Source organism: Oryzias melastigma, linkage group LG15 (assembly GCF_002922805.2).
Source record: "Oryzias melastigma strain HK-1 linkage group LG15, ASM292280v2, whole genome shotgun sequence".
NCBI classification, from domain to species: Eukaryota; Metazoa; Chordata; class Actinopteri; order Beloniformes; family Adrianichthyidae; genus Oryzias; species Oryzias melastigma.
The window spans coordinates 555,130-568,551 of NC_050526.1; the positions used below are offsets into that span (position 1 = coordinate 555,130).

A 13,422-nucleotide genomic window follows, 5' to 3' on the forward strand; every position below is an offset into this window, starting at 1 on the left:
ACGAAAGTTTATCGCAATAGACTCATTTCACTATCGAAAAAAGGTAATATCGCGATAACGATAATTATCGTTTTATCGCCCAGCCCTATGTGTGAATATAACATGGAAAAATTACAAAATAAAGGTAGTGTTACATAGGAGAGGTTGCGTTGATTAAAATGATACCAAATAAACAAACAGGTAGTATTTCAAATTAAAAATAGAGGTAAATTCAAAAGTAGACAAAAACTGAGTTTAAGGGTTAAAAATAAATGTTCTAAATGTACAATTTTGTGTGTGATTTAATATTATGATTATTTGAAGATAATAAGTGGCTGGCAAATACTGTAACAAAAAAAAAAAGAAAAGCAATTAATGGCGATTAAATTTTTCCAGATTTGCGATAAATTAGTTAATTTTTTATCAATTCCCGGCTGTAAGAAAACCAGCAATCCACATTTAAGCAGTTCTTTTGAAAGGTACCTGGAAATAGAAATAAGTACTTCTATTCATTACATACTTTGACTTAATTCAAGCAGCTGTTCTTTTGCTAAACCACTTTAGAAAATGTTTCTGGGAAAGGAAGAATTTACCTGAACTGACAGATCTCCTTCCTCTTCTCCTTTGAAATCACTCAGGACCGTGTAGATCCGGAGGTCTGATTGTGACGGTGGCTTTAAGGCTTTCTTCTCCTCCTCATCCTCATCATCATCAGAGTCCTCCTCATTGTTATCACCACTGCTACTCCCTTCTTCTTCGTTAGCATCTCTCCGACTCTTATCCTTTGAAACGTCACTAGAATACGACAAAAACAAATAATTGGTTCTGTGAGACTTTGAACGTCTCAACAACAGAACTGGAATCATTCTCTATATTCTTGGGAGCTGACCCGGCTTGACGGCTGGGTCCAGGTGGAGAAAGATCCAGAAAGAGATCATTCAGGCGCTCCAAGATTTCCTGCAGCCGTCTCTCTTCTTCCTGTTTCCTCTGGTCGTAGTTACCCACAGGAGCGAGCTCGTCGGCCTACAAAACAGTACATCACGTTAAGAAGGGATAGTAATGAGACACTTATTGATGCTGCAGCGCTCCAACTATGATAAATGACTGTTGGAGACACACCAACCTTTGTGAGATTCTGTAAAGTCTTCAGTGTCTTCTCTGCTGACAGCTGCAGGTCTTGACATCTTTGGAGAAACATAAATGCAACGTAAATGTATTTTTCAAAACTGACGGTTTAATAGCTAGAGCTAATAAACGAAAATGTTACTTAAAAAACAAAAAACATTAATTGGCTCTGATAGAGACAAAAGACATTAAAAAAAATTATATATACATCGCTAAAGCAACTTTAATATCCATTCTACTATAAAAACCAACAAAGAATGAAAAAAAGTTGTATATGTTCCAATAATACTTCGAGGAGCTCTTAGTTCTTAGTAAACTTTCACTGAATGTCAATTTCATATCATAGACCATCTGATACTTAGACATTCCTCTGCGACTCTTGTCTGATTTTGTACATGTTTTACTTCTCTGACATTGTCTGATTCTTTTTTTTTTTTTTTCACATTTACGAGTAACTTTATGTTCTTTTTCTATTTTATTTATCTAAATTGACCGTCCACATCAAACTGTACCTGAATTTCATTGTATCAAGAATAATTACAGTAAATGCGTTCTATTCTATTCTATTCTATTCTATTCTATTCTATTCTATTCTATTGTATTCTAGTTCATTTGTCATTTATTGTGAAAGCTATGACAAATTTTCTTTACGAATGTTTACATTTTTACATATATAATAGATAGGGATTCTGTTGTCCACTCTAAATAAAAATAAAACAGTACCATTTATAGTTGGAATAACAATTTTTAGCTTTAAAATGATTTGTTCTGTGTTGGTTATAGACCCGGGGTCTTCAACCTGTTGCTCTGGAGCCACACTCTGCCCTCAAATCCATCCGCTGTGGCTCTTAAGCTTTAAAGAATATCGTTAATGAATCGCATAAATAACGGGTAAGCCGTTTTGGTTAAATTTGTTTCAGTTAATTAGGTGATTGCCAGTTATTCTGGGGTTTTTAATATGTCAGATAACTGAGTAGAATGATGGTAGAAGGTTTAATCAATAGTCAAAGTGGTTTAGTATTAGAATAAACTATCTAATCTTATCCTCTGCAGCACAACAGCTGCTTTTCTGAAAGTGGCATTTCACTTACACCTATACATTAAAAATAATAATAACGTGGATTCTACACTAGTATTTTCATCTTTTATATTTTATAGTGAAAAGGGGAAAGGGGTGAAGGTGCACCCAAGTCATATTGACAGAAAATGCCATGTTTAAACTGGCTTTTTTGCATTTTTTTTAATTCAAGTGAAACTGCTTCAGAAGGAGGTTTTTATGTGACTAATGAGGGATTTTATTTTGAAAGGAATCTACATTAGCAGCTTTCAAAAAGAAAGCAGCACTTGCAAGTTGAATTAGTTGAAAATGTAGCTTTTTTAATTGTTTACTAAATTGAATTATTACTGTTATATTTTTCTATTTATAACTTAGTTTTGTAAATATTTAAAAACCCAAATTTTATAAATCAATGGCTTATTAGTCACAAAAATCTAAATGAAGTGTAGTTTGAAGCAGTTAGAAATATGATCCCAGACGATACCAGAGCTCTGCTGGTACATACTCTGGAATAATGAAGTTTTAGAGATGCTTACCTTCGAAAAGCCTCTTCAGTAGATCCAACCTGACTCTTCACATCTTTTACCAACTGATCAACCTGTTTTAGGGGAAACAGAACAGAAATTGTGAGTTAGTTTGTGTGGTATATTATTTAAAATAATGTTACTATCTTGAGTGCTTTGATCAGATCAGTGGATATCTTCTTTCTTTTAACCAATGATGACACTTTTTTGCTGAGTTGCACACTTTGCTTGCATCTTCATAACTAAAATAAGACTTTTTCAAATGAACCTGTTTACACGGACTTACTTCACATAAATGGAATATAGAGAAAGCTAGAAATCTCATTTCCTACCCTGCAAAACACGCTTTTTACGAGAGATGTAGGTTTAATATAACACACCTTCTTTTTTAGTTCATCTACTTCTCTCTGGACAAGTTGTAACGGTCCTCTTCTTTTAAGCGGCATCGAAACTCTGTTTTTTTTAGGTTAGAAAAGGTCCCATTTGCTAGCTAAACAGCTAGCTTGCTAGTTCGACGCCACGATTACCAATTGCTAGGCAACACCCTTTTTTGTAAATCTTAAGATAAAAAAAATCCGTATAGTTTTTTATTAAAACTAGAATCTTTGGCATTAATAATTATTTAAACACGAAATATAAGCAACGTTAAACTATAAACAAATTAAAAAAAAACTATCTGAAAAGCCTGTCTCCTTTCTTCGGTCACAAGTTAATGATGCGCAGCTACCGCCCCCCAGCGGTCTGGAGTAAAACATGGCAAAAAAATAAATAAATAAATAAAAAATTAAAAAGCAATAAAGGAAATATATTGTTACACGAGTTTAAAAAAGGACAAAAGGAGGACCAAGCGCTTGTGACCCGTATTTAAACTAGAGACTGAATCACCGCTTTTATGTGGTGAACGCCACTTTGGGCTGTGAGGCACGAGAAGATCCTACTAAATCCCACTGGAGAAGCACTTAGATTCCTGCTGGGACAGTCCACCCCAACGTGCCTTACAGAAAAAAAAGGAGAATTTTAGGCTTTAACATTTTTTCATGATTTTAAAAGGAAAGTATGTAAATATACTGTTTCTTTTTAAAGTTTTAGAATATATTTTAAAAACTGTTAAGTGTATGTATTGTTTTGTTTTACCTTGTTTACAAATACAATTTTCATAAAACTTCTTGTGTTTTTTGTTACATTTTCAGCATTTTTTATGCAAATTTTAATGTTTTTAGGAGGACTTTTCATTCCCAAGAAGATTTGTAGATCATATTTTAGTTATTTTTGCACACTAGAAATGTGCAGTTTCATTTTTATTGGGCTGTTAAATCAATAATATCAAGTGCATTAATATATTCTTGGAAATTGGATGCAGACAAATTTGGGGTTTTAAAATAAACTAAATATAATTTTCTTCCCCTGATTCTGGGTGACATAAATGTATATGGACACTAGAGGGCAGCATTGGGCCCCTTTTCCACTAATTCTTTCAATAACACATTTGGGTTTTTATGCTAAAAATCTGAAATAAAAGAAAAATTAAGCAACCAATCACAAGGCAAAACAATGAATATAACAAAAATGTACCTGCAAACGTATTCTTACATCTTAAGATACCTTTTTTCTTCTAATTGAAGATTTAGTTCGCTATCACTGAAAGCCTTTGGGGGGCAGCAATCCACACATCACACCTAGCAGAAATGATTCGAAGAAGACAAAAGAATCAATCATGCCAGTCAGGGTGCCACCATAGACTGTATATAAGAATAACATTTTTAACGCTGCAATATGTTGGCAAACTTGAATTACATACTATTAGCCTCCTTGAAGTGAGTGCGCATGCGCAAACCACAGTTGTGTAAGTTTTTTTTCTAATGACCACAGGAGGGCGCACGTCAATTGTTGTGAAACATGTTGCATTCATAGTCACCTCGTTAGTTTTACATTTACACAAATATAATGTAATTAACTTATTTTTACGCTTTTAAAGTGTAACTTGTTAGTCTTATTTTACTTTATTCCCGGCGATGAAAAGCTTTCTGGGGCTTGTTACATTTGAATATTCTGATTTATGCGACCCGTACTTCCAGTGTTTCTATTTTACGAGCCCGTAGGAGTCCTTGAAAGCAGCAAACAGTAGATAGCACGTCTCCGACCACGACTTGGTCATTTACTCATCATGGCGGCCCCCATAGCTCTCATTCAAGGTGCCAGCAGAGGACTGGGACTCGCGTTCTGTAAACATATTCTGAACAACAAGCCGCTCGCTTCCGTTGTAGCGACATGCAGAAACCCGAACGGGGCCGACGAGCTGCGCGGGCTGGTCGGACAACACCCGGACAGACTGACGGTGTTGAAGCTGGACGTGAACCAGGAGGAGGACATCCGCGGGGCTGCAGAGCGGGTGAAGGAGGCCTTTGGGAGGCTGGATCTCCTCGTCAACTCCTCTGCTATGCTTCACCCGTCTGGGAAAGGAGAGACGAGTCTGAGGGACGTTTCTGCACAGGTGCACCACGACCCCTACCTCTGATTCACTGATTGGTTAATTGATTTACTTGTAGTTCAATTAAATGCAACAAAATAAAAACATTAATAAAGTGATTAATTTTACCTTTCAGGGAATCATTTCTACTTTGACAACCAACACCGTGGGTCCCTTGGTCATGGCCAAATATTTCTCCCCCCTCCTCCTGAAAGGTTCTGGTGGTTTTGGTCAACAGCCTTCAGAGAAAGCAAAGCAGCACAGCGGTATCATAATCAACATAACAGCTAAAGTGGGCTCCATTGGAGACAATGGTATCTAACGCAGTTATGTGTGACCAATAAAAATGTATACACACTTTTCCACAACAATAACTGTCCTCTAGTCAATAATATTCGTCTCTCTTCTTCCAGGACTCGGAGGCTGGTACAGCTACCGAATGTCCAAAGCAGCTCTGAACATGGCGACCAGGAATTTGTCCATAGAGCTGGGCCGCAGTCGACCAAAGGTGTGGATTTACCTTAATAATACATATTATGATCACAATCATCCACTGTGCAGACTGAAAATGAATCAACAAATAAGAAAATAATATTTAATCAAACTTGCTCATTCATGAAAAAAATTAACCAAGAATTGGTTGCAATAAAAAAAACATATGACATGAATCAATTTGTCAAAAAACTGGCGCTAAGCTAACCTGATCTTTTATTCTTTATTCCTTTTTATACAACTTAATACAGAATCTAAAGGTTCCATCTTTACTTGCTTTAATTTGCTGAATGCTAATATTGCAAATGGGAGAGAAAAATATCTGGAAAACTATAAAATAGAGGAATATGAATGTTGGTGTTCAGATGTCAGTTGTTTACTTTGCACAGTTTAGATCAATTTAAATTCGATTTCTAAATAAAACTATTAAAATATTAAGCAATAATCATTACATGAAGTCGGTAAAAAATATTCAAAATTATCTTACATTGAAACCGCTTTTGATTTTAACATGACAGCTGGACAGGCATCAGAAATTAGGATTATTTATCTGAATGTTAGATGAATTCTGTCTCCCTCTGGTGGACATAAGTGGTATTGCATTTCAAAGCAGCTTCTCATGTCAAACCTGTGGTCTTTACATTCACAGCTTTGAGAATGACGTGACTCACAGAGCAGTTACACTTTGACAAGTTTTGTCATTTAAATCCATGTGTGCGCTCGTCTTTCTACACTTCTTTCTTTATTTGCGACTTAAAATTGAGCCCAGCTGCACACCTTGCCTGCCTCGTCTCCCTCCATTATTAACTCCAAGTACCCATCAATTATTTGTTCATACTTAGGATAAATGGCAAAAATAAGCACAAAAAAAGTGATAATCTGACCATCACATCCCAACATAAACATGACCTGCAGCTTCTACTGCATGTTTGTGATTTGTAGCTTCTCATCAAATAATTGCGTTGGATTTCTGTGCACCTTATAATCGAGAAGTCTCGGATTGTAACACTCGAATTAACACACAAAAAAATGCATCCCTATTATTTATATTAACAAGCAGTTAGTATTAGCACTTTGTTGTATATAAATGTCAAACGACAGCATCTCTATTGCAAACTTTGCCCTAAATGCTCTCTGTGTGGGACTAAGATACTCAATATGTTCAATGAGATTTACTTTTTTGTAACAAATATTTTCGAAAACATTTGTTTTCTTATTTCATACTGTATTCAGTAAACTACTGGATCCTTAACATTTTGTTTATAAATGCTTATTGTTGTTGTTTTTTCTGTTTCCTGTTTCCAGGTGGTGTGTGTGTCTTTACATCCAGGAACTGTGAACACAGACCTCTCCAGGCCTTATCACAAAAACGTTCCAAAGGACAAACTGTTCAGTTCTGAACACTCTGTGAACTGTTTAATGAGCATCATAAACTCACTAAGTATTGAGAAAACTGGGAAGGCGTACAGCTGGGATGGGGCTGAACTTCCTTGGTAGAATAACAGTCTGGAGAAAAAAAACAAGACTGTGTAAGAAAAGTGTCCTGAGACGAGCTGGATGTCTGAAATGCAAGAACTGAAGTAGGAATGAAAACAGACCTTTCGTCCTGCCTTAAAAATATCATAAATGTCCTCATCTTGTTATTTCGTTTCAAGGAGAGCAAATTATTTTATGCTAAAGGAAAAAAAAATAAAAACTGGAAATGAAAAGGTAAAAAAAAGTGGAATCCCCAGCCTCTAATTTTTATTAATCAAAATACTATGGAGGAATGGGGGAGAAAGCTGCAGAAATCAACATGTTTTATACTGTTACATGCTATTTACATCTAAAAAATAATTCAGATTGGATTGAAATGATTAAACGGATCTTCTGTAAACACCAGATACCTCGTTTTTAAAGTCTTTATATAGAATGGATTCTGTGTTTCATTTTTATAATTGTAATCTTTGGATGTATGCAATACCGCAACATGCCACAAGAGGGAGGTATTAACAGAATCATGTACTCATTAAAACAAGCTGGAAGTTTGAAGTATTTGCCTGGTCATTTAAATGAAAAAATATTTGAAATATGACTAATAATGAAGAGAAACTTCCTTCAATTCAAATAATCTTTTAAAAGTGTGTTTTTGCATTTCTGTGGAATAGAATTTGGTGTTGCATCATTTAGTCCAAATACTTAGTTTTACTTACTTTAAGAATATTGTTTAAATAGATTGTATTTTTTCTTCTCTCTAATTAGCATGATTGTTGTGCTTGTACGTGCCATGTGTGCCACAGACATAGTAAGCTATGGCTAATTACCTTCTCGCTGCACTCAATCCTGTTAAGGGATGTTTGGATCGCACTGACCTGATTCTGCATCGTCTGGGTTACAGGTAAATACTCTGGATTTACAAAATTTCTGTACTTAAATAGCTTATTTACCTCATTTTCGTGTGCCATCAGATATAAAACATTTAGATTGTTCATAATTTAAACTATTTTTGTGATTTTAAAAAACCTAAAATTCTATTTATGTGATACCACATTTCAGGCCCAGATTTAGCCACTCCCACTATGGCAGGAGTGTCAAACTCAATCACACAGGAGGACAAAATCCAAAACACTTTAGGTCCAACAGGATAAAAATTTATTGAACCCTCTAAAACTACATTTTTTAATCTTTTAAAACTCATTAACAAAATTATGAACTAGATATATCATATTACCTGTGATAATGCTAATGTGAATGCTGTAAACTGAATTTAGCCACTGAAAATCCAGCCTTTTATTTTATTTATCTTCTAAATGATTCCTCTCCGGAGACGTATTGTTGCCAAGAAACTCCAGTTGTAAATTAGCCTGCAGCTATAATCCTTACATTTGCTTTAGTGTTCATTAATAATCATTTTTTTCTCAATAAAGTTAATCTTATTAATCAGTTCAACCACATTTCATATCATTTCTATGCAGAAGATATCCACCTTTACTGGTCTTTCCTGGAAAAGGATTATAACTTTTGGATTGGTTAACAAGCATTAAAACACAGCTGTATAATAATAATTTACACTTAAACACCAAGAAAACTGAGACTTTGATTTTTGACCCAGAAAATAACTTTCCTTCCATCAGACACGTCAGTTTTTGTAGCTCTTCTGTCGAGTCAGATCAGTCCCTGGAAAGTCACTCAAACCAGATAATAAAAAACGTTTTTTATAATCTGAGGAAAATTGAAAAAGTATTATTTATGCTTTTATTTCTTCTTGTTTAGATCACTGAAACTCTCTTTTAACCTGTTTTAACAAACGTTCCCTAAATCGTCTTCAGCTCGTCCAAAACTAGGAAGAGGAACCACTAAACGGACAAACGTCACTCTTCTGTTGTCTGTTTTTGTCATATTAAATTTCAAATACATTTTACTTTGAGTTTTTTGAGCCCTGACATACATCTCTGACCCTTTACACTCCTCTGCCCAAACCTTTGAGGTTTTCCAACCAACACCGTTCCAAAAACTCACTTTAAGACCAGAGGAGATCTCTCCCTGTTTTATATCCCAAATTAAGACGTTTTTATTCATATTTTATTCTTGTAAATATAGAATTGTATTACTTCTCTGTGTTTTGGTTTGATTTTAGGTGGTTTTGTAAAGCACTTACGTGAAAAATGATGGTGAAATAGACATTCTATTCTATGGAGGAATTGCCTGTCCCTTACCCAGCAGTGCTGGGCGGATCGATCCGAAATATCAATCTCAAGTTGGAATCGGATCAATACAAGTTACTTTTCACCTGTTTAATTGCCATTTAAAAGCTAAGAAGTTACAAATCATTATTTTTACCAGGTGTTTTTTTTAATCGTTAAAAGATTTTGATTCATTTTTGTATCAGTTGCTTGTTTCTTTTGGTTTGTAGACTGTTTTGAATTCACTTTTTATTTCATTTCAAGAAGATTTTATTTTATTAAACTATTTTCCATTTGATTCAAAAATATTGTCCAAATTCAGTTTTTATGTTTAGCATAAATTTAAAAAGGGTAAACTCACAAAAAATGATTCACACCAATTAAAAAAAATTGGATTTTGAGGTTTGTGTCACATCCAACACATTTACAAAAAATCCTCTATATCGGTATCAACCGGTATCGGATCGATATCCAGCCCTACTTGAAATCACAGTTCAAAACGCTTTTATTCAGAAGAGATTTTAGTTCACGTTTTGTTTTTGACTTTTAGTGAGCCTTGTATTTATTTTAGACCGTCTTTTTGTGAAGCACTTTTTGATTTATTCTGTGAAAACTGATATTGAAATAAGAATATTTGGTTCTATTCTGTTCTATTCTATTCTATTCTATTCTATTCTATTCTATTCTATTCTATTCAGGGCCCTTGTCCATGTCTTTATCCAGCCTTGCAAAGTTTTCAATGACTGAAACTACAACAATATTTTTATTATTATTATCTTTTGATGCTACAATGTTTTAACGCTTGCATTAAAGTTTATTATCTCAGAATAGTTTTAAAATGTGTTTTTTTTTTTGTTGTTTGTTTTTTGCAGGAAACATCAGTTACTTTTGCATATTTTGTTTATTTAAATGCAGTGACTTTTTCCTCCTTTTCGGTGTGTTTTCTTCACCACAGCAGCAAACTGACCTTTGTTTACCTGCTGTTGTGATTTTTTATCAAACGCCATGTTTGCTGTTACTGCACGACCCGACATGTTATCGGATGTTGTCGTTTTCTTGCTCTCGTTGTGCTCTTTGTTTCAGGCGGTTATTACAGGTCACACGCGTGACCGACAGACTGACCGTGGCATGTCAACAGTGCGCGCACGTTACGCGTGGACAGGACAGCTGGGAATGAGCATGACAGGCGCAGCCTAGCTTAAAAAATACGGCGCGCGCGCCTCCTCCTACTCCTCCGTAGGACACTTTTCTTTTTTCTTTTTTTTCTGAGTCGACGATAATAGACCTAATAGACGAGCTGGTTTTGATGTTGCGCCGTTCACGCGCGGTGCAGTAAAAACCGGTCCGGGGAGGTGAACGAGTTCGGGTTACGGTTGGAGCGGCTCGCACGTGACGTAACAGTCCAACACCGCCTGCCGCCGCTGCGCTGCCAGAACCTCGATGAGGGGAAATGACCGCGAGTGACCTCAAAGGAAACGTTGCATTTGAACCATTTCTATATATTAGTTCGGTTTGAATCTTTTTGGTGGAAAATGTGCGCTAACATTTCGTTTGGTCTTTTACGGTTATAAGACTTTATTTAAACATTTAATGGTTGACAGCGGAGCTAACGTTAGCTAGCTAAGCTAAAGCATTCATTGCTAGCACCCGAGCTTGTGTTCGTCGCCGCCACCGGTGGATGCTAAGCGCAGCTAGCATTTGCTGTCATGGATAAAGCCAAGTCGCTGGTGGACAAGAAAGGAGCGGGTCCTTTCCACGTCAACAACGGGCAGAGCCACCGGGGCTTCCACGGCCATGTCGTGGTGGCTGCGAACGGCAGCTGCTGCAGCGGCTTGAGCTCGGGACCCAGCGGCAGCAGCAGCAACCATCACTGCGGGGACGAGGCGGAATGCAACGGCTCCCCAGCGAAGAGGTCCCGGCTTCGGAGGAGGACGGAGTCGGTGAAACGAAATAGACGTCGTAAGTAAAAATAATAATTTATTTGAAAGTGTGCTGCTTGTGTGACTCAAATCGGTAGACAGAATTTATTATTTTTATATTATTTCTAATTTTATTCATAATTTGCTAGCTTAAACCTATGTTTTTTTCTTTCCTCTGATATTCCTGAACAAATTTTGCAGCCCTCCGTTGTCACGGAAACCTTCCTATGTGTTTATTAACGCTCGTGTTGCGCTTCCAGCGCTCTGATTGGTCCGTTTTGGGTGGTGGAAAAGCTCCTGATAAGTGGGCTTGGCTTCTTTCAGCCAATCAGCGCGCGAGTCTTGTCTACACGAGGAAGGGTGAATGAGCCCCAGCCCCACCCCCTGGTCCCGCCCCTTTGCTTACCGATTGTTTCTGATGATGTGATAGAGACGAATCCGAGTTAAGTTTGCAGGTTTAGAGCAGAATGCTGAAAAGTCTGCTCCGTGAAGTTTAGCTTTCTGAATAAACTTATTTAGATTTATTTTATTTTTATTTTTTTATTAACTCCAGAACCCTTGCTTTACCATGAGGCTCATAAGTGAGAAGAAACCTGGTAAGAAACTCACTGCTCTTTTTATTAGGGGCTACTTTAACTTTTCTGTGTTGAAACTGAATTAAAAAGATGGTGCCATAATTAAACCACAGTGATCTTATCAGCACTGCCAGCTGTGGACTAAGAATCCTGTTTTGAGAGCAGTTTGACAGCATTTCTGAAATCCGTTAGTATTTGTTTTAGATGGGTATCGAAGAGCAGGGAGTGTTTTTGTTTTAATTCAATCACTGTAGGGTCTTTAAGTTCTTATCAGTCCCTATAGGGAACCCACACAATGCTGAGTTTTTATCATAACATTGATCCAGAGCATCATGGGAACTGTTTGTTTGGTTACACCTATGTCTTCTTTTGTATTTTCAATTATCCTGCCACAAGATGCTGCAACTTTCTGCAACATTAAATGCACTTTCAGGCTTTCTTTTCAGTACAAAATACAACTAAAATAAGCTAACGCTATAGTGCTATGATCTGCACATAGTTGATTTGTTGCCATAATCTGGGACATCAACCTGTTGGAATTCTTTTGCTTTTTTTTTGCAGAAAGAATGACAAACTGAGCTCTGTGGGATTACATAATTAAGGAGACCTTTTATCAGTAGAGTCTGAAATGTCCGGTTCTAGTTCCTCTCCTTTATAGTTGACTTATCCTTGGAGAGAGGCCAGTTGTCTCAATAAACCCGATAATACTCATAGTATTCCTCACCAAAAGGATAGGCCGAGAATTTGATGCTTTTGGGGATGAGATTTTCTTTTTTGTTTTAAGATTTGTTTGTTTCTTTTTTTTTTTTTAGTTGAATTTACTTTTTCTTTTGGTCAACATCTGCTTTGAAGCAATTTTGATCGACTTTCCTTAGGAATAGCAGAGAAAGATTTTCCCTATTTTGAAGTATAAACAAAACTTAATGAGTATAAATTTACTTTTTGGAAAAGTTTAAAGTTAGGTTAGCCTTTTAGATCTGGTTATACTTCTTTTTTATTTTTCATTTTTATTTTAAACCATAACTTATCAAGCAGTTAGGTTATTACTTTAATAATGGTAGTTTTTGAAAATTGTGAGCCACACTTTTTTTTTTTTTTTGAGAGATAGAAAAGAGAAAAAGGTGGAAAATATAATAAAGTTAATACTATCGTGCCTATTTTAGTGTTTGAGATCAATATTTGCATCAATTAAACATTTTCTGATTCACTATTGATAATAAATAATTTTTAAATATTAACATTTCTACCAAGCTTGTACATAGTTCAGAGATGCTCCAAAAACGGCTCAGTTACATTTTGTGTGGTACTATTTGTGTAGCTGTTTCTTATAGTCAATGTAAATTAGCATTTAGAACTAATCTTGGATTAAAACACAATTTAACCTAGTTTTAATCTTTGTTTACACCCATAAACTAATGAGGGAAGAAAAACTGTAATCAGTATGCTGTGTTTTTGTAAAATGAGATGCTGTCCATCGCTTCCTGTCTGCTTCTACACCCTGTTGTTATCCACAACATTACTTGGGAATTCTTTTTCTTCCTTTTTCTCTGTTCTCTTTGGGACATAGTGTAGTGTTGCACCGAGAAGAGGTAATTTCCAGACAAAAGAGCAGGTTACAAAGT

General features: G+C 35.9%; 3 protein-coding genes across 6 annotated transcripts in view; 2 read left to right on the plus strand and 1 right to left on the minus strand.

Moving 5' to 3' along the window:
- nphp1 (nephronophthisis 1) overlaps nt 1-3,695 on the minus strand; it is a 13,176-nt gene extending 9,481 nt beyond the window's left edge. For 2 of the 3 annotated variants that reach the window (XM_024297711.2, XM_024297710.2), the window contains exons 1-5: nt 3,018-3,695; nt 2,698-2,759; nt 1,103-1,163; nt 869-1,002; nt 573-774 (exon numbers count right to left, since the gene is read on the minus strand). In XM_024297711.2, coding sequence (XP_024153479.1) covers nt 573-774; nt 869-1,002; nt 1,103-1,163; nt 2,698-2,759; nt 3,018-3,131 — 573 coding nt within the window. In that variant the 5' untranslated portion in view covers nt 3,132-3,695. The remainder of the gene's footprint in view (nt 1-572; nt 775-868; nt 1,003-1,102; nt 1,164-2,697; nt 2,760-3,017) is intronic. The other variant, XM_024297712.2, reaches the window with a different exon arrangement.
- A 1,112-nt stretch (nt 3,696-4,807) lies between these two features.
- Nucleotides 4,808-7,675, plus strand: zgc:65997 (uncharacterized protein LOC794398 homolog). Its single transcript, XM_024298084.2, has 4 exons — nt 4,808-5,176; nt 5,289-5,466; nt 5,566-5,660; nt 6,950-7,675. Exons 1-4 carry the CDS (start codon nt 4,850-4,852, stop codon nt 7,139-7,141), a joined length of 792 nt encoding a protein of 263 aa, XP_024153852.1. The 5' UTR covers nt 4,808-4,849; the 3' UTR covers nt 7,142-7,675.
- A 2,659-nt stretch (nt 7,676-10,334) lies between these two features.
- The window catches only part of pank1a (pantothenate kinase 1a), a 20,645-nt gene continuing 17,557 nt past the window's right edge, over nt 10,335-13,422 (plus strand). Inside the window, exon 1 of one of the 2 annotated variants that reach the window (XM_024297212.2) lies at nt 10,335-11,265. In XM_024297212.2, the coding sequence (XP_024152980.1) occupies nt 11,013-11,265 (253 nt within the window). In that variant the 5' untranslated portion in view covers nt 10,335-11,012. Of the gene's footprint in view, nt 11,266-11,462; nt 11,822-13,422 lie in introns of those variants that run through there. The other variant, XM_024297213.2, reaches the window with a different exon arrangement.